We start from the raw sequence: 21067 nt of genomic DNA, 5'->3' as shown, positions 1-21067 counted from the left end.
TGATGCTTTTCATTTGTACTAACACTTGTCACTACAGAGGCTTGATGCACAATGATTCCTAAATGATTCCCATTTAGATTTGCCTTCCAAATCAATGTTTCAGACTTAATACTGCTTAGTCATGGTAGTGTAAACCCTCGGAGTTGAACTAACCAGTGCCATCTGCTCTTTTCCAGGAGGAGGAGGATGGCTCGGACGACGACAGCGACACCAGGACACAGTTCACGGTCACGGTTAAGCCGGAGCTGAGCATGCTGGGACTTCTTGACCAGCTGGATGAGGACACAGATGGTTTCATCTCACCTGTTGATGAACTATCACCCTCCAAGAACACCATGGACATGAGATTGTCCAATTTGCATGCTGCTACGATGTAAGTTTTCGGCTTAGAGTAGAAATGTATGTCTTAGGGCGCTGACACACAAGATAATGCTTGGACAAAGTGTTTTCAGATAACGTTTTGAGGATGTGGAAAGAGTTGGACCAGACCCCTAATGGCCAGGTCTGTCTGTTACCAAAAAAAAAAAAAAAGGGTCTAACCTGGGCTGCGTTTCTCAAACATAGTAAACCCAAGTATATCATAGAGACCATTAGTTCCAATGGTTTCTACAGTCTACTTACACTTATGATGCTTTTGGAAAATGCAGCCCTGGTAAACTAAAGGTATAATTAATAAAGGAATGCAGTTTCCAAAAGCACAGCTGGACAAGTTGTCATTGGTCAATGCATCGTAGTTAAAATGTTGTCAACTATTGGTTGTGCGATGTATCGCAAGCCTAGCCATTTTCCTTTACATCCTTGCTACGCATCATCCCCATTGAAGTCAATAAATTTGTGTTTTCTTACATCACAAATTCTAGTGTGTAAGCGCCCTTACAGACCTTTTACCTTTCTTGTATTGATAATTCATCCAAATATGTACAAACAGCTAAAAGTAATTTGTACATTTAAAGGATTAGTTCACTTTAAAATGAAAATTAGCCCAAGCTTTACTCACCCTCAGTGTTTTTGACTTTCTTCTTTCTGATGAACACAATCGGAGTTATATTACTAAATATTCTGACGCATCCAGGTTTTATAATGGCAGTGAACGGGACCAACGAGTTTGAAGACCGCCTTCCGTATTCAACTTAGGAAGAAAGTGTAAAGCCTCTCACAGTTCAAAATGCTTACGTTACATCCTACGCCTTCTGTATTTAACTTAAGAAAAAAGCACAACGTCAGTTATTGGTGGTCTGGTGTAAGCTAGATATTTTACTTTATAACTTGTTAAATATGGATATTATTCTTACACAAACGCATCCCTTCGCTTCAGAAGGCCTTTATTAACCCCCTGGAGCCATGATGGATGCACTTTCTTCAGCTTCATACTCGTTAGTCCCGTTCACTACCATTATAAAGCTCGGATGCATCAGGATATTCATTAATATAACTCTGATTGTGTTCATCAGAAAGAAGAAAGTCATATACACCTAGGATGGCTTGAGGGTGAGTATAGCTTGAGGAAATTTTCATTGTAAAGTGAACTAATCCTTTAAAAAGGCAAATTGTTTGGTGATATTTACCAACTATTGAAACAGCACAAAGAAAGAATGTTAAAACATTCCACTCCTTCCTAACCAAACACACAGGCAGGAACTTGTGGAGCAACTCCAGGAAGCCCGTGAGGAAAAGAAAAGAATCCGCCAAAACCTCCGTGAATTTGAGGATGAGTTCTTCAAACAGAATGGAAGGTAAAGAAAACGTACACATTGTAAATGTTCATATACTTGAATCCATGTCTCTACAGAGAGAAACCGAATCTTATTATTGAATGCTCTACTTTTGCTGTTCCCATAGAAACGTGCAAAAGGAAGATCGCTCACCCTTGGCTGGGGAATACAATGAATACAAGCATATTAAAGCCAAGCTAAGGCTGTTAGAAGTGCTCATCAGTAAAAGAGACTCCTCTAAGTTCATCTAGTGCTCAGCTAAGACTTACTCCACTAGCCAAACAAGGACCAGCCACTGCTATCCAAAGCAATACAGTGGGTACAAAGACATGTTTCTCTTGGACAAGTTTTACAGGCACATTTGGCTTTGAAGGACACCAAGACATGCCTGGATCACCAATAGCAGATGTACAGTGCCGTTTGTTCCACTGTAGAGTGATAAGGACTCATGTTCTGCTTTTGACTTCTGATTATTTTGCAGTCTGCAATGAGACCGTGGATTTCAGAATGCAATCAGATTACTTGCGAATCTCTGATCCCAATTTCCTTGAAGCCCAGAAGAATGTTTCTGTTATATTTGGTGTTGTGTTATACGACAGTTCGTATTGGTTTTTAGATTGTTTTTTCTATATTAATATCACTGTAATATAGAAACAACTGTGTTTTCACAATCAGGCACAAGCTTTGAAGAACATTAAGCTATTGCGTCTTAAATTGCCTATGTATATACTTAGAGATGAGGAGAGTTTATCATTATAGGAACTTTTAGTATTTGATGAATTGAAGAAAGTAACCAATTAATGGAAGGAAGGCTCTCTGTATATTATTTTTTGTTATTTACTGGTGCCATAATTCATGAAAATGGCTTTATTTTGAATATTAATGCTTTTGAGAAAATGCATCATTTGCATTTGTTCAGCATTTATCTAATTTCTCTCCCCTCCATTTCTGAAGCTGTAATCTTTAAGGCCATTGACTAAGCTAGAATTTACTCAAGTCAGTAATTTTATTTACGAAAGAAAAAAAAATGTGCAAATGAACAACCAAAAAAACAAAGGAAAATAGTCTCTTGTTATGCTGTAATGGTGTAGAAACGCACAAACCAAGGTACTATAAACCAGCTTTCATTGTGCTTTTTTTTTTTTTTTTTTTGTTGTGTGTGTATATTTTTGTACTAAACAGTCTCCAGTGTCTAACTCACTGTTTAACAGTGATGTGGGTGGATCAAATCCCCTCAAACACATCTCTATTGTTAGCCAGCAATAGAAAGCGAACCTATGGGGCCTCACTGAGCGTTTGCGCCTGGTGAACGTGGATACAAACCGAGTGAACACGTCACCCACTTCTCTTATTCTCCAGATTGGAAAATTGTAGCGTGAATTTTGTTTTTACTGAACGTGACAAGAATGATGGATAAAGATGATGAATACTGTGTGTACATTTTAGTACATGATTGTATTTGTATTTTGTATATATGATATAAAACCAAAATATTTTTTCTGACTACACTGGTGTTTGGTGTTCATTTCAGTGCCAATGAAATCAAAATTTAAGTTTTTTAGCTTTTAGTATGAATATGTTAGCCTTAAGGTTATGAATAAGCTGGTGTGTTCCAAAACAATGACAAAATACGCATTTAGGAGATATAAGCATTCAAAACTTACAGTCTCTCACTTCTGCTAAAATGGATCACGGATTTTCATGACATTACATCGCATTTCAGCTTCTCATCAAATCTTCTGTCCAATCAAATGCTCTCTAGAATCTACAGTCCCGCCCCCTCCTACACTATCAACAGACGCGGAAGCTGCAGCTGAAATCGGTCATTTGTTCATACATTTACTAGTTCCTACAAGGTGAATGGCACATAGTGCACTATATAGAGAATAGGGAACGATTCAGACAGTGTAAATATGCTTTCCATTGACGCGAATTATGTCCATTTCGCGTTAGTGTCACGTGAACCGCCGCAGCGCGAGCACAATCTGCTCTGGTCCAGAGACACGAGAGCACAGTCGATCATATCCGCGGACCGCAAGTCGGCTCAGACCACAAAAGGTATCGGAACCATTTGAATTCTGTCCAGAATGCTGTATTTTAAAGTGAAATAGAGAGCATTAGGAGGAGAAACGCTAGAGATTAGAAAGAAACGAAGGTTTTACCGAGTTAACGGCTCTGGCCGAGCTGTGATATAAGCGAAACGCTATTGGCTATTTTAAAAAAGGGGCGGAGTTGTTCGATATGTCCCGCCCTGTCTTCCTGTTTCAGTTGAAATTACGTCAACACATTGAATAATGCTCGCGGGCCCTGCTTAAGTGCAAGAAAAATGATTGATAATCTGAGGTGAAATAATTTTATTGTTCTGGAAAAAAATAGATAAAACAATATATTCCATTTGAAAGCTATAAAAGTAAATATACTTTACTAAAATAACAATGCATCAATAGCCACTAAGAAGCCCTTGTTTGCATACATTGACAGAAAGGAACAGGTTGGATAGAAACACTTCTTTATATGGCCTTCCATCATATACAAACAAATACATCTCATGCAGCTAGATGCAAAACATGACTGTGGTTTCAACAGTCCCGTATCATCCCCCATCTCAGGAAACCACCCAGGAACTATAGGTAAATCACTCTGGTCCATTTTTAATAGCAACCCAACATCAGAAAGAAAATGTGAGTAGAAAACAAAATTTTACAGCATATGACCTTCCTGTGAAACAACAAGAAGGATTAAATTGAAAGCGGCAATGGACTGACTGGAAGAACACAGCTGTTAGAATATTCACATTTGCTGGATTAAAACGTAATTAAAATCCCATAACTAGTACACGTCATACATCAACCAGTAGTTATTGCTGGATCACATCCTCAGTGAAACCCCATATCATTCTAAGAGAAATCTGATTTAATTAATTTAAATATTTCCGAAAAGCAGCTGGGCATGGCATGCTCATGCATGCCTATCATTAATAAGAGACATTTTTATGCTAATGACTTGCTACTGTACATAAAAGGAAAACCGTTGGAATGGATTCAGGAGGTGTGCGAAAATGCTTAACTTCCGATTTGAGCATGAGCTGAAAGGGTAAAGCTCAGAAACAAAAGGGGTTACTCAAGTTAAAATCTTTTAATATATTGGGCCTGTGACGGTGTACCGTGCTGATGGGGCTGTGTTATCGCTACCATCTTGAACCCGGACGAGCCCCCAATTTAGAGGGCTGTGACGGCTCATTCTGGATCTGATCTATATCGAGCTTTTGGGTGGGCATTTCATATGCTTAGACTAGTAAATTTGTTCCAAGTTTGTTTCCTTCCTTCAAGTCAAAATGGCAAAATAACACGGTCTAAACAAGAGCAACCTATCGGTTTTGAAATGTGATTCAAAAACAATTATATTCAGAAAAAATATAAAGAAAGTCAAGTCTTTAATTTATTTTGCCAACTACTCAACTAATCCCAATCTTATAATTTATTTTTGTCATTTAAAAAATATAAATTTTAGAAAAAAAAAAAAAAAAAAAGAAAAAAAAAGTGCACATCTCAAGATGCAACCAAATAAGCAAGTCAAGAGTCAGTCTGTAAAAATAGGAAAATAATAGATTTACTCGCATGAGATTCAGGATGTGCTCTTCTGTGGTAAAATAAATGCGAGAGCAACGTTCGTTTCCATTTCTCCACAGGTTTAAAGTGCAGTGCCAGCATACAGAAAGCCACCTCCGTAGTTCCTGCTCAGACCAGACTGAAGCCCTCGTACTGCTCCACGGCTTGTGTGAGCCGGTGCCGCAGGGTCTCTTTGGTCTGGTAGCAGGGCATGTCCAGCATGTTATAGCAGGTGTGAGCCACAGGAAGGTAGTGCTCCTCCGCAGCAGTGGACTGGATGACGATGCGTAGACTGGCCATGCCGTGGATGGGGATGCGGTCACTGCCGGTCAAGAACACTGTGGGAGGACAAAAACAACACTTATTTGGTCTGCGCAGTCACATTAGCGCAAAGAAGATCCACACAGGAGTTACTTTCAAACCAAGTAGCATTCAACAAAACTTGAAGCTAGTGCAAAAAATGTTTCTCCTTTACGTGAAATGTCAACTCCTCTGCAGTTTATGGACGATGGCAGATCAAAGGTGCACAAAATATAGTTCTGGTGTACATTTCAGTTTCATTCAGCACAATAAATAAATTGATTTGTGATTTTCACTTTTGGTTTGAATAAGTCTTTACACTGGCTTTGCATTCAGACGGTTTTATATTATACATTCAATAGCACAAACCATTATGCAGTTGTCTCTCACTTACATAAGAACTGCTTTTTTTTCTCCAAGGGAAACTCATGAAACACCTCCCAAAACATCTTAACTGTTGGGTGGGATGCAGAGAACTCGCCCTTGTAGGAGGCATTCTGGGAGGAAAAAGAAGAGATACAAAGTCATGAAAAAACACAAGGCATCAATATGAATGTTGAGTTAGTGTCTTAAAAATTTGGAGCACAGCTCTGTGTCCCACCTTCTCCATCTCCTCCCAGTTGTAGTTGCTGTTGCCCACCACCATGGCCATGAGTTCAGAGGGCTGGAAGAGAGAGAGAATCTCCCCACCACAGACCTTCAGGAAACCGCTGGAGAAGGCCGAATACAGCTCCTGTACGGCGTCACTGAATACATACTGCAGATACGCCTGAACAAACTCCTTCCTGAGAGAGGAACATACAAAAACAAGACAATTTATATATATATATATTCATTAATACAGTTTATATTTACTATAGTTTAAAAAATGGTAATAAAATATGACAAGATCTCAGAGTTAATCTTAATTATGTCAGATAACCAAAACATGGTCAGGTCAAAGTGTCTGAATAATTTTTGATTCCAAATTTTTATCAATTTTACTGGTAGTCCACTGTATAAAGAATTTTTGCGTATAATATGTCAGTTTATTTTGCTATCCTCACTTACATAAATGAACTATAGTGTCCTGCACCCACAAAAATGTCTGAATAAATTTTGGTTTGACTATACACACACACACATATATATATATATATATATATTTCCCATAAACAGCTGTATCTAGCATTTTGTGTTTTATTTGAATTTTCATTGCATCGAAAAATGAAGCATATTTTATTCGTTTTTTAAAAAACATAAGCACATTTTAAATTCTTATTACTGTACTGTAGAAAACACCCTCTCATTACATTAAAATAAAAGAAAATATATATATATATATATATATTATTTAAATGTGGTTATACATCATGGTAGCATTTGCTGTATTCATTCTGATTTTAATTTTTTTTTAAATGATGGTATCACAGTCATTTTTACTAAAAAAAAGATGATTGTTATATAATGAAAATGCTTATATTAATAAAAAATATGTACTAACTAATGAGAAACTAAAGTAATTAGAATATAATCACATGGAAAAAAAGAGATCAAAATTAAAAACTAAACACATTCTGAACACATTGCTGAATTATCTTAAAAAAACAAACAAACAAACAAACAAAAAAACATAGGCTTAAAAATAGGCTGTATTTTCATTATGCAGATATAATCTCTCATTTCCCTCCTTGTGACATGTTCTTGACGGTGCTAGTTGCTGAGATGAGTTTACCAGTTAGTTAATTCTATCAGCAATGATTCTACTGTACATGTAGAAAATGCATAGAAAGGGAATATTGAATGTCTGCTTGTCAACAGTTTGTAAAATCTTCCCTTGAGGATTCAAATGCACTCACGCACCAGACCGAGTGAATTACGATTGAAAATCTGAGCTGGGCTAACGGCCTGTAATCTCTTCAGGAGGTCATATAGCAGCGTCAGTTTTGCTAAAGAATGTGATCTGAGCGTGCGTGTGTGTGTGTGTGGGGAACGGGCCTTGATCTGAGCTCAAGATGACTGGCCCTCTGCCTAATCTCACCGTCAGACAGCAGGACGCACACACATATGCAAACAAAACATGCACAATCCAAACAAACACATTCACCATTTTCTTTTCATACAATCTCCACTTAATATTTCATTTTAAATTTTAACATGGCAACAGTTCTAAATACGTCACAAATGTGTGTGCATTTACATGTTTTTTTTGTATGGTTTGGATTTGCATTGATGCTGTCCCATCTGTTCCTGCAGCTTCTGAAACTGTGCAATTTTGTCACCGCTGACACACACACACACACACACACACACACACACACACACACACACACACTCTCACTCCCACAGACACTGAAATATGGAGCACAGGCAGGAACAACATGACCTCTTTCAGACCTTTATTTAAAGAGACACACACCACAGACTCTTTACTGCTAACAATCGCACCTGTTTGTCTTGTCCACAGCGATGTTCTTCCCGCCCTGTACCAGCTCCTTAACCTCTGTGATCCCATAATACTCTCTTGTAATCTGTGGATACAGTTGTTACATTTTGTCAATGAGCATTTTGGTTTGTCTAACACAAGTGAGCCTGCATCCCAGTAAACACACACATGTCAACAAGACATCTGTGACAGTGCTCGTCATCACCATCAGGGAAGAATCACTAATAAACATCAACGATTGGGTGAAATATTAAATATTTAGGATATATTGGCAAAGATTTTGTTGGTGCTATTAAATTAAGCAACATTGTGAATATCACAGTAAAATTAGTGCGTGAATTTGAACAGTTAAAAAGTTTTCACTCCTCCTTATGACTTGCAAGTATGAGTGTTAAGATGGATACATTTTAAAAGGATCTTGTTAAAAACGTATTTATAAAATTTGTGATAGATTTGGGACTGTTATATTAGCATTTTTTATATACTATTATATTATTTATTCATATTTTAATTGTCTTATTTTTATATCTTCAGTTTTCATTTTAAATATAATTTAAGTTTTAGTAATTTTGTTATGTGCTTTGGTAATTTTTATTAGTTTTTTTTTTTTTCAATATTTTATTAAGCTTTAATTTATTTTTATTTCAGATTTAAGTTTTAGTAATTTTAGTACTTCATCAAACTTATTTCAGTCAGCTACCAAGGCAACAGTTTTTTAAGTGTAAGTTTTTCTACTAATTTTTGTATTTTATTTCAGCTTTATTTCTATTATTAAAACAATTTTTAATATAAGTTAAGTTAAAGTTAATTTTTTTTTTTTAGTTTTAGTTAACTACACAGATTTGGAAAGTCCTATAGGCCACAAATCAGCTCTATTTTATATTATGAGATTATATTTTATTAAAAGCAATAAGCCCCAAGAAACCGTGGTTTACAGTAAATTTATAACAGAATTTATAACCGTGTTAGTCACGGAGCACAGCTGTTAATTAAATTCACTGTAAACCACGGCTTCACAGGGCTTTTATAAAACGGTTACCACACAATACAAATATTAAAGCCACAAAATATGTATCAATGTAACTTTCATAAAGTAAAATCATTAAAAGCCTTCCTTCCGCTAGAAAAAATAGTCCCTGACCGTGAACAGCAACAGAAGTTACATTATTATGCCAATAGGTGGCGGCAAAGATTGTCTTTATGAGCGAGGCTCTCAGTCGCAAAGACTTTTATATTGAAACTTGTGAACACATAACAAGATTTAAATGACAAATGCTAGCGCTGTCAGGGTCAGCAGGGCACGGGGAAACCCATTAACTGTTAAAAGGACACGATCGCAGCGGACATTCAAACAGATTTTTTTATTATGAACATAGGATTGACCTGAAGGAAAATGCTAAATCTGAATGCAGGTAATACACTCGATCACTCGATATCTCTCTCACAATACTCTTCTACATAATGCAGTAAGCTTCAATGAACAAAATCAATAGGGAACAAACATTGCTAAGAGTGGTTGCTAAGACAGACACAGCAACATACACACTCAGTGGCGCAGCGATACTTTTGTAATGCGGTCAGCTGTGTGTTTTCGGGAATTTTACAACGGCTTTGAACGATAAAACAATATTTTTATTTCAAAAATAGAATATATTTGTATAAATATATATAAATATGAGTGCATATTAATTTACTGAAAAGTCAAAATTTTCTTTAGTTCTGGCATTAATTTTTATTTTAATATAAAATTCCCATTTAATTTCTTTTAATTTAAGCAATTTCAGAGCTAATATTGTCAAAAGCTTGGAACATACTGAGACTGTTTCATCTCTATTGCCCATCCCTAATTCTAACTCATAAATCACAAAAACATCTGCTGAATATCGCTCTATCATGTGATAGGAAACGTTGACGGGACATATGGCAAATGAGCGAACTCTCTTCATCTTCCAGATGTAAAAGCGCACACATTTAAATAACGTCTTGGCAGCATGTGTGTGATATCAAGGATAGGTTCAGCTGAATTTCTTTATTTACTAAAACAGTGACTTGTGAATTGCTCCATAATATGAATTAGTTATCAGTCACTTTCATCTAATCAGACAAATGCTCTTGACTTGATGTGGCCTAATTTGAGGGGTCATGTTTAATTTGGTGTCCATCAACTTACTGCAAAGTTCAGACAGAAGGTCTCCTCCACATCGCCTTCATAGTCCAGCAGCTGCTGAAGACTCCTGCAGACAGATGAATATGTACAACAAACAACAAACATTTAGTGAAAATTTTGCATCTATTTTTCATGTTGACAGATGCGCAAGCCAAACTTTATCATCAATGTCTCTCTTTTTATCTCTAGAGTCTTCGACAGGCATTTAATTGTCTTTCTCTCCTGTAATCGCAGCTAAGAGCTCACCAGCTGCAGGGTATAAAAGCAAACCCCTGGCTTACCTGAGCAGGGACAGGGGACACACATCATCTCCTACATTTAACAAATGACACTCTTCTGCCTATGACATTATAAACCTCATATAAATCATGATGTTTGCTTTTTACATAAGCAGCCAGTCTAACTCAGAACACAGATTCAACTGAGGTCTCAAAACAAGGACACGTTTATAGCTAGCTACATGAATACATCCGCTTTACGTTTAAAGTTAGTAGCATTTAAAGGTAATTTTATTGCCCTCTTGAGTACTAATGTTTGTTTCCAGCACAGTGACATTTTGTGTGATAAAAAAAAAATAGAATAAACACAAAAAATATATAGTTTTTGATTTAGAATATATTGTATATACAAATATATATACACAATATATTCAAATATATACAAATATATATACAAATTTTATAACCCACCTGAATTAAACATGAAAATGTCACTATAATAATAAACAGCCTTGAGAAATTTAAAGTGTTATTTTAAAGGCTGTTAATGTTGGAGTCTCCTACAATAGGTTTACATGCATCCAAGGTCAAAAAACACTTTAATTTTCTCATAATACACATTGCAGCATTACCTCTTTTTTCACAGTGTCTGAAACGGTTCAATAAAGATTCGGTTTCTCTAAACCCCTCCTTTCTGAGAGCCTACTCTGCTCTGATTGGTCAGATGACCCAGTCTGATGTGATTGGTCTATTCTTCTATGATTGGTCAGCCAGGAATTACTGACAACTCATTTCAGGCAGTTCAGAATCGTATCCTTCTTTTGGGAGACAATGACTGCATTTATCGTGCACTTTGATCTTTGAAACTTTGCAGACTTTTTACATTCACAAACATCTATATTACACACTGCATGAAAGTTAATATACGAAAAAGCATAAAAGGGGCACTTTAATGCTACTTTTTAAACTAGTTAACATTAACTTTAGCAAATATGGAGCACAAAATTCAAAATTACAATTTAATACATTTAAGTAAGCAATAAGGTACGAGAGGCTGTGCTATATCGTGAATAAGTCACGGCTGAAGGGTGCTTCGCGTCGTACCTGGAACCCCTTCAGCCATGACTTATTCACGATACAGCACTAGCCTTGAGCACCTTATTGCTTTTATATAACAGTTACCACACAATACAAATATTAAAGCCAGAAATATGTATCAAGTCCCTGACCGTGAACAGCAACAGAAGTTACATTTTCACGCCATTAGATGGCAGCAAAGACTGTCTTTATGAGTGTGTCAGTCAGTAGCGAAGACTATTATATTGAAAAGACTGAACACAGAACAAGACACAACTGACAAATGCTTTGACTAACGCTGTCAGTCACGGGAAAACCCCTTAAATGTTAAAAGGACAAGATAATACATCGGACATTTAAACAGATTTTTTATTATGAACATAGGACTGACCTGAAGGAAAATGCTAAATCTAAATGCAGGTAAGAAAAACTTGCTCACTCGATCTCTTTCTCACAACACTCTTCTACATAATACAGTAAGCGTCAATGAACAATATCAATTGAAAACAAACAGTTTACGTTGCTAAGAGTGGCTGTTAAGGGTGTTGTGTAGTGATACACAGAAAACTAAAAGACAAACTCAAAATAAAATAGAAATAAAACCTAAATTCAAAATTCAAAACTACAACAACACTGGTCTGTATTTGAACTTGTACTTGCTATTTTAAATCAAATAAGTTGAGTATTCTCTTCAATTTCAAGTTGCTGTAAATCTTGTTCCTTAGCTGTTGATCAGATTAAAACCGTCCACAGATAAATCCAACAATGTGGCAGCAGTGTCAAACACATCTAACTGAGAGGAAGTCAATTAATCCTTGATCCTTTTAAACACATTAGCACACAACAAAATCATCTGCCATGGAGTTGTAATTGCCAGGTCAAGGTCTGCTGATGGCTGTTTTCATAAGGTGATATGACTCATGAACTACAGTATGTGGGGAACAGCCTTGAAGGCGCAAACCGCAAACACGATTACAGGCTTGAACCGGCCATCAACTCTGAGCAGGGCTGATCTCCTTCTGTAACCATTTAGTGGTCTGATGGTGACTCACAAACTTGAGCAGTTCAAAAAGCTTTTTGGGTGGCTTTTAATTAATGTTACATAAAAAAACAACTTGTTTATGTAACGCAGTGGCAAAGGACACAGAGCGTAGGGCGAAAAACGAGACAAAACGGTTCCTCTTCACTGGTCTGTGCAGTCCGTTTAGGACTTCGATTTCTCAGTAAAGCCTCGGGGGTCACAGGAACTCCATTGATTTCGGCTAACGAGGACTGTGATACAGTGGTCTGTGGGAGGCCGAGCTGATTTGATTAGCGAGTGATGACTTTTCGTGGAAAAACAACAACATGTTGCCTACAAGAGCTAAGTGGTACAAGTTTAGATACAGACAAGCTTAATTTGAACAAGCTGGATTCGGCAACTCTGGAATACCTATTTTAAAAACTTCCCTACCTCATATAGTGAGCTACAGCGAATTAGAAGATTTTCTGTGAATTACGTCTATATGGACTACTTTTATGCCATTTTTAAGTCATGACAGAATTTTCATTTTTGAACAAACAATCCCTAAAAGTCACCATGAAATCAAGATGGACAATTCTTATTTTATGGAATAGTGGAGTTTTATTATATTTATTATAAAAGATTTATCCGTGCACATAATTATTATTTTTTACATTTATGTGTCGACATCTCTTCTCTGATGATGTGTTTACTGGCGTGAGGTGATCCAATCATCCAATAAATTCCCCATGGATGAAATCAAGTCATTTTTTCTTGTTCAAGAAGCTGTTTTACTCAGATATACATCACAGTAGGGAAGAAAAGACTATTGCACCTTCTGTTTCATGCTGACTTTTAAGACAGTCAAAAAAAAGCATCATGTTGCATACCTTCCCTCTGTAGGCGAAAGCTCTTTGAGGTCATCCAGAGTGGGCGAAACGTCTAGAAGCTTCTTGTAGAGCACCAGGGGAAAGTGCAGGTCCACCACAGTAGAGTTATAAATGGCCAAACCACAAATGATCCCAATCAAGTGGAACCAATTGTGCTCCACAAAACACTGCAATGCAAACGCACAGACATGAGTTATACATAAAAATACTGATGTCACCACGATTCCTTTATCTAAAAGCCATCTTTCCATTACAACCCTTTAATTATCCAAGAATGTTTGTCTACAAAGTCTCTCCAGCAGAGAAAGTAAATTGAACTCATTAAACTCTGTAGAATCACGTGTAGTCCTCATCTCAGTCTTGTTTTGTACACAGCTGAAGTGTTCTTGAAGTCATCATGCCATAGAAAAATCCAGCAGGATCATCATGTTTGCATGAAAACAGCTGAGCTGGCCCAGATATTTCAAAATCACCAGGGCGATAAGATTATCTGTTTATGTTCTCAATCACGCGGCACTTTGAGAAACACCTACTGTATAGAGTGCATTAGCGTCCACCCTCTTTTTCATTGACATTGAAAGTAATTTTCCATTAAGTTTTCTCATATGTTTTTTAAAAAAGTCTTCGTTAAAGCGTTATAAGTCATGAACTAAAACCAACCAGTTATGAGGTGAAAAACAAAATTACAAACTTTTATATAAAGCAAAAAAAATTTAAATAGTATTTGAAAATCAGACAAAAACAAAGGTACAAGACAGTGTACTTAACGGCTCTAGTGAGGGAAAGAACTACAATCCCATGAAGCATTGTGATTGACAATCAAAAACAAAATCAAGAAATATAAAACTATTCATTTAAAGTCATTGATTATATCTATAGAAACAATATATTTTAAGTTTATTATGTAATGTTGAACTCTGTGGTAGTAACTAAGGCTGAACTCACTTTATCAGAGAACCACAGCAGATTGGACTCTGAATACTGGGTGAACATGCCGTAGATCGGATCCATCAGCTCTTTTAGCAGGAGCAGGAAGAACTCCTTGGTGACTCCTCCAGCATCCACAGCTTCCTCTCCATCAAAGATGACCTGGAATTATTAAAGGCTGATTATGATTTTACTTTTCTTTTTACTTTAGTTCGTGTGTAATGTTGCGAAGCTCAAAGTTCAATGCAAAGGGAGATATTTTCTTTTCACAGAAATCACTTTTTAAGGACTACAACGAGCTTCTTCCCAGGTTGGTGACATCACAAACCTTAAAATTTACATAAACCCTGCCCCTGAGAACGCAACAAAGGGGGCGAGGCCATGTTGGCCTGCTTTACACCGTGTCCTAACCAGACGCGATGCCGCGACACGCGATAAATGATATCTTTTCCATGTTAATCAGAGTTTTTGTCCTAACCAGCCGCGATGGCGACACACACGCGAATATTCTATTTTGGAAACGGTTTCTATTTCTCCGCGACGTCACGACTGGAACAGCAACACAAACACTGGCTAACTCACCTCAGATCTTGAAAATAAATAAATGGGCACAAGAACGTTCAAACTGTCAACTCAATGCGAACAAACAAGTGTATTCTATGACAAAGATTGGTTCAGTCACTCCGTATGTACTTTAAATGTTTAAATTGAGTAATATTTATGAATTTTACTAAGTACTTGCCCATTATGTCCGCTGTGCTCTTGCCGAGAGAGCCTGCCCACGCTCTCTTCTGATTGGCTTTGTTTTTTTATCGATTTTATCACTTCTCATTTTCGCGTCGTCTAGTGTGGACAGTCAAATTGCTCATCGCTGGAATCTTATCGCATCGCGTCTGCTTGGGACACGGTATTAGAGAAGAGGAAGAGTTGTTGTAGTAGAGTGTTGTTACCGTGCCGTCATTTTACGCCGGACTGCTTCACAAACGAGGGTCAATTCAACGCTGGATTTGCACAAATGACGGCACATGCTAGTCGATGAGTTGAATCAACTACACAGCAACTGCATACATTTATCCACTAACCATTCAGAAACATCCAGATTCATTCTAAAACTTGTAACTTCTTCCTGAGTCTCTCCATCAGCGTCCGACTCCGGTTTGAACAATGTAAGGCTGAACACCGTTACTGACAATCCTCCTTTTGGCTGCGTGAGATTCTCCAGCTTTGTTGTTGTTGAGCAACCGAAGCGCAAGCTGTTAAAGCTCCGCCCTCTTCTGGAAAGAGGGCCGGGAGCAGCAGCTCATTTGCATTTAAAGGGACACACACAAAAACGGCATGTTTTTGCTCACACCCAAATTGGGGCAAATTTGAAAAGCTATAATAAATTATCTGTGGAGTATTTTGAGCTGAAACTTCACAGATATTACATCTTGTGAAAAGGTGCATAATAGGTCCACTTTAATAAGATTGTATGTTAGTCAAACTTATGTCTAAGTGGGTGGTTCTTCAAAATATGCTACAATGTGGAACAGACAAAGGGATGACAAAGACAAACCTTGAGCGGCTTCTTTAAGTCTACGTCATTGTAGACTGTGAGCTCCCGGAGAGCGTCGCTGACTAAGTGGTTCCTTCGTACGTGGAGCACAAGGAAAGGGTTTCTTGCCAGCAAAGGTTCCATAGTCAACAGCATGAAGACGTTGTGCAAGTTAGCGCCGCTTACAGCCATCTGTACAGTAATGAAGCAGGCAAAACAAGTCAAATAATAAGAGTCAGATTCATAAACCCTGTGTATTTTTATGAGACGATAATAGTACTATTCATGCAGAGCACATTCTCTGTCCTTGCTCTAAAACCAATAGCAAATCATAATTTTGCCAGGCTGTAACTGTAACATGAACTAATGTAATATGTCCGCATTAACTTCTTTGTTTAATAGGAAACATTGTGTTTGTCAAACCAAGTAATTTTTTTAAATAAAATACTATTTTTTAAAAGCTAACAACATTTCAAAAGTTTGCTGTCAGTACGGTTTCTTTTTTAAGGAAATTAATACTTTTATTTAGCAAGGATGAATTAAACTGATCAAAACTGACATTAAAGATGTATAATGTTACAAAAGATTTCGATTTTAAATAAATGCTGTTCTTTTGAACCTTGTATTCATCAAAGAATCCTGAAAAAATGTATCACTGTTTCCACAAAAATATTAAGCAGCACAACTGTTTTCAACATTGATAATAATTCTGATGTTTCTTGAGCACCAAAATAAAGCAAGTAATGATGCTGAAAACAGGAATAAATAACATTAAACTATAGCAAAACACAAAACAGTTATTTAAAATTTTAAAACTATTTCAAAATATTACTATTTTTACTTTATTTTTGATCAAATAAATGCAGCCTTGTGAGCATAAGAGACTTCTTTCAGAAGCATTGAAAAATCTTACCGACCCCAAACCTCTGAACGGTGGTGCAAGTTAACAGCTCAAAGTTAAGTGTTGAGTTGTGTCAATTTTTTTTACCTGCATTTGCAGCTCAGCATCTGTTTGCAGCACGGTTGTCTTGGCTTGCGCGTTCAATATGAACGGATAGGCACATAATGTGACAGAACCCTGGGAAATAAGATTCAGATGATCAAGCTGAGACCACCACAACTGTCTAAAAAAAAGTTATTGAGTTATTGAATCAACAAACCTGCACTGGAGGGTATCGCATTTTCTACAATAAAACAAAATGAGAATATATGTTAAATTCTGGGGTACTACTTATATTTTTCAGCTTGGGCTAATCAAGATATGAGGTGTCAATGTGAAACGATAACATTTTGTGTACAGCTTCTCAAATGTTGGTTTGGTCATTCTGAAATGCACTTCCGAAACTTAGAGCAAGAAAGAAATTTATGATGTACATAAAAAGAGCCCTGATATTTTGCACCAATTTCCCAGGAAGTGATGATTTGGTTCTCATAAACACATATGATGAAAATGGTGCTTTTGTTTGCAAATGTTTTACGTGAGTTAAATTTGCAATTTTGAATGGAAACATAACTTTACATGCAAATATGCAACCCTTAGCAAGCATCTATAAATGCTGCTCATCTGCAAAAGGCATGCAGCAATATACGCACAATATCAGCTTTGCGCAGAAACCATTTGAGGTAGTCTTCCTGGATGTCCACCAGGGTGGCGATATCAGGGATGTAGAAGTGGTTGTATTCCACATGATGGGCTTTCAGATTGACCTGCAGCAAAATACTTGGATCCGTCACTAACAGTAGTTTATCATTCAACAACGCTAGCTAAATTACGCAAGTATGTCTGCAAAAACAGATGAAAAACAGCAATTCAGCTGGGGAATATTCAATCAAATAGCTTATTAATAAGCAGTTTATCATTTACTCATTAAAACCAAAATCTGTTGTGTGGATCTTGGCTGTACCTTGTGTAGTTTCTCCAGCAGTCGAAGGGCGGCACTGGTGTAGCTTTCCAGAAACACAGGCACCAGGAGAGCCTTCCCGCCAGTCAACAGAAACACAACGATGCTTTTGTACATCTCCACTAGTCTGGAGAAAACCTCGCAATCCATCAGAGACCACCAGTTATCTGAGAAACAGCATACAGATTCATTTCAAAAGCCTTTTTGATCTTGAACTTTGTAATGAAGCAACAATTAATGGTTTTGCTGGGCAGTGGAACATGTTGGCGACGTCATACCGAGCACTTTGCTAGGGTTGGCGTCCAATCTGAGGATGGCCATGGCTAGAGGGATGGTGAGAGAGATGTAGTTTTTGGAGTCCTGGAGAGCGGGACATTCAGACAGGATCAGGTATATCCGCATGGCTTCCACGTCAGGAGGAGAACAGGGCAGCTGGGGGATCAGGAGACTCTCAAAGCTCTTTGTGGCCTAGAAGAACACATTTGGGAGTGTTTTTTGTTTATTAAAAATACATATATATATTGATCAAAAGTGACAAATAAATGCTGTTCTTTTGAATGCTTTGAATGTTTTAGAAATCTGATAATGTTCGCAGCAGAGTAATTGCCTTCCAAGTACGCATTGCATTAAAGACCTAAATAAATGATTATGGTGACATATCAAAGCTCACACCTGCTCCAAAAGTCTTGCAAAGGCTGGTTTCATCAGCGTCTCAAAAAGCAGCCTAACGGCATTGAAATCGATGCCTGGGACTTTGGGGTTTGTCTTGAAATGTCCGTCATCACTGTGAAAACAGCAGGTGAAAATTAGTTTCCGAATGTTGGTTTGCAACAAGATATGAAATCTAATGCTGTACAAATTTAATTTACTAATTTAAGATTAGAAAAATGGCTTGCATTTGCTGAATTAGTTACTATATTAGTTAAAACCGTTTGGAAACATATAAGAGTGAGATTTAGTACATCCAAGCAACGGTGGGTCCTGGCCTAGGCACTAGTTAAGGAACAGATGAACAAACAGATAGATCTGAGGTGAGGAGATTTAAGGACTTTTCTCTCCATTGCTCTTTATCTGTGTCTGTCACTCTGGAGGGATGAAAGTAGGATCACACGCTGGGTGTAAATACAGAGCTGCAGGTGTTTAAGCCTGATGCTGATCCCTGCACTACAGACCAGTGAACCCCACACGTTTGAGCATATGAACCGAGGCCAGTGTATTTTAAGCGGGTAAGATGGTTGATCTATAATAAACGACTTGTCACACACCAGGACAGGTTTAATATGTGTCCAGTTTCAATAGTTATGTTTCCATCCACCTATTTTTATGCTCATTTTGGGATATCAAGTTAAATAAATAATGCTAAAAATGCACATAAAAAAAATGTATGTGCTCAATTTAGGCTGATACATTTTTTATCCGATAGGAAGAGATGTGCATAAACTAAGATGGAAACACATTTACAGAATAAATCCCTCAATGCTCAACAAAAAAACTCAAGTGACTTTGCCTCAGCAGTGGATGTGACTGGATAACTGGACTAACCAGTGGACCAATTTCATTGCATAGCATCTCAGATGTGAGCCAAGGTCTGTCATTGGAATGATTTGGTATAAGGACCTCTCAGAGGCATCTCACGTGATTGCGTTCCCAAATACCAGACATCCGAACGCAAAATAACATGAGAGTTTATTGTGTTTCGTCTGCACATTCTGAGATGCAAGTCATTTATGAAGTAGGAAAAAAAAGAGCACAGTGGCTTCCCCGATTGCAGCAACTTCCATTTTTATTACAGATATTTTGCAGCAATTTCCCAGAAAGGGATGATTTTGTTCTCTTAAACACGTTGCTTTATTCGCAAATGTTTTATGTGATATTCCAATTTTGCACATAAGTTAAATTTGTAATTTTGAATGGAAAGACGGAAAGGAGGGAGGATGTTTGTTTTTAATGACCCAACAAATTTGATTAAACCATCAAAATATGTGGAAAATATTTTATATTTTTTCAATATTTTAAATATATGGGAAGAACAAAAAACAAAAAGCTCACAGGAAAAAGCAAACATTGATTACAACATAATCAATTATTAATATTTTGTTGGTTCTCTCATTTTTGCATGTGTTCATAATTTCTTTGTATGACAGTCGGGCCAAAAACTATGCTGGCACATTAACAAATTTTTAATAATATTTGAATAAAGGGTCAATTTTCCTATGCCGAACATCACTTTCGGCCACTAATGTACATTCACATTAATTCAATCCAATCAGATTCAAATCAGTTTGATTCAATTTTATTCAACTCAACTGAATCCAATTACATTTTATTTGGTCGTTCAGATTTTATTTGATATGAATCAATTTAATGGAATCCAATCCAATTATCTGATTCATTTCAACTTGATTTAATTGGATTTGATCAATCCAATTACATTTCACTGGATCTGAATAATCTGATTCATTTCATTTTTATTCAAATGGATTAAGTAATCTGATTTATTTCAATAAGGTATCGTATTTGGTCAGTCTAAATTATTTCAATTTAATTCAACTGGATTTGATTCATCTGATTCATTATATTTAAATTCATTGAATTTAATCAATCAGACTAATTTAAAACCAATTAAATTCAACTGCATTTGACCAATCATATTCATTTTTAATTTGAATAATCAGAATTATTTCAATAAGATCTAATTGGATTTGGTCTATCTGATTCATTTCAATTCAGGTGGATATTTTTTATTTAATTAGATTTTCTTGATCTAATTTATTTAAAAATCAGTTTGATCCAATTCAATTTGTAGAAATAAAGCCGCCCAGTCAGCAGTGAAAATTTCTACAGAAACTTCAACTCTTGATCTAGAGTTCACTGTGTGCCAGAGTCCATGGCACCATGTGTCACTCCAAATGCCCGCCAACCCTGAGTTGGAACATGTGCACAGCTGAGTTTTAATCAAATATCCAAAACCACATTATAAAATGAAGACTTGACCTCAGAACTCATAATACCCCGTCTGAACGCCAGCGACACCAGTTGTTCCTTATGTAACCAGATAATCTCTTGAAATGTTTTCGGCCGCAGTGCAGATTATGAACATCAAGGACTGCATCAGGCACAATGAGGTTTCTAGAGTCTCTCTTCAGAAAAAGATCCCCATTGAGTCACGTTTGCTCTGAAAGAGGGACTGCTCTTTTACACACAGAGCTGTAACCGGGAGCACTGCGGGTGACTGCGAAGAATTTGCCTCCTGACATTAAGCAGAAGTCACCTATGGAAAACAAGCGCTCCACTCTCCATGGCGT

The 21067-nt window shown here is 36.9% G+C and overlaps 2 protein-coding genes across 6 annotated transcripts in view; one reads left to right on the top strand and one right to left on the bottom strand.

Moving 5' to 3' along the window:
* fam13a (family with sequence similarity 13 member A) overlaps positions 1–3218 on the top strand; it is a 57237-nt gene extending 54019 nt beyond the window's left edge. For all 5 annotated transcript variants that reach the window (XM_051870021.1, XM_051869275.1, XM_051871597.1 and 2 more), the window contains 3 exons: positions 177–373; positions 1632–1733; positions 1840–3218. In XM_051870021.1, the coding sequence (XP_051725981.1) occupies positions 177–373; positions 1632–1733; positions 1840–1963 (423 nt within the window). In that variant the 3' untranslated portion in view covers positions 1964–3218. The remainder of the gene's footprint in view (positions 1–176; positions 374–1631; positions 1734–1839) is intronic.
* An 833-nt stretch (positions 3219–4051) lies between these two features.
* The window catches only part of herc3 (HECT and RLD domain containing E3 ubiquitin protein ligase 3), a 31620-nt gene continuing 14604 nt past the window's right edge, over positions 4052–21067 (bottom strand). Inside the window, exons 12-25 of the mRNA XM_051875682.1 lie at positions 18435–18546; positions 18041–18230; positions 17766–17929; positions 17455–17568; positions 17022–17045; positions 16850–16939; positions 15883–16053; positions 14346–14489; positions 13401–13567; positions 10216–10279; positions 8048–8130; positions 6222–6405; positions 6015–6117; positions 4052–5658 (exon numbers count right to left, since the gene is read on the bottom strand). Coding sequence (XP_051731642.1) covers positions 5450–5658; positions 6015–6117; positions 6222–6405; positions 8048–8130; positions 10216–10279; positions 13401–13567; positions 14346–14489; positions 15883–16053; positions 16850–16939; positions 17022–17045; positions 17455–17568; positions 17766–17929; positions 18041–18230; positions 18435–18546 — 1819 coding nt within the window. The 3' untranslated portion in view covers positions 4052–5449. The remainder of the gene's footprint in view (positions 5659–6014; positions 6118–6221; positions 6406–8047; positions 8131–10215; positions 10280–13400; positions 13568–14345; positions 14490–15882; positions 16054–16849; positions 16940–17021; positions 17046–17454; positions 17569–17765; positions 17930–18040; positions 18231–18434; positions 18547–21067) is intronic.

This window comes from Ctenopharyngodon idella, chromosome 1 (assembly GCF_019924925.1).
Source record: "Ctenopharyngodon idella isolate HZGC_01 chromosome 1, HZGC01, whole genome shotgun sequence".
Lineage (NCBI taxonomy): Eukaryota > Metazoa > Chordata > Actinopteri > Cypriniformes > Xenocyprididae > Ctenopharyngodon > Ctenopharyngodon idella.
This window is presented reverse-complemented; position numbering and strand designations above follow the sequence as displayed.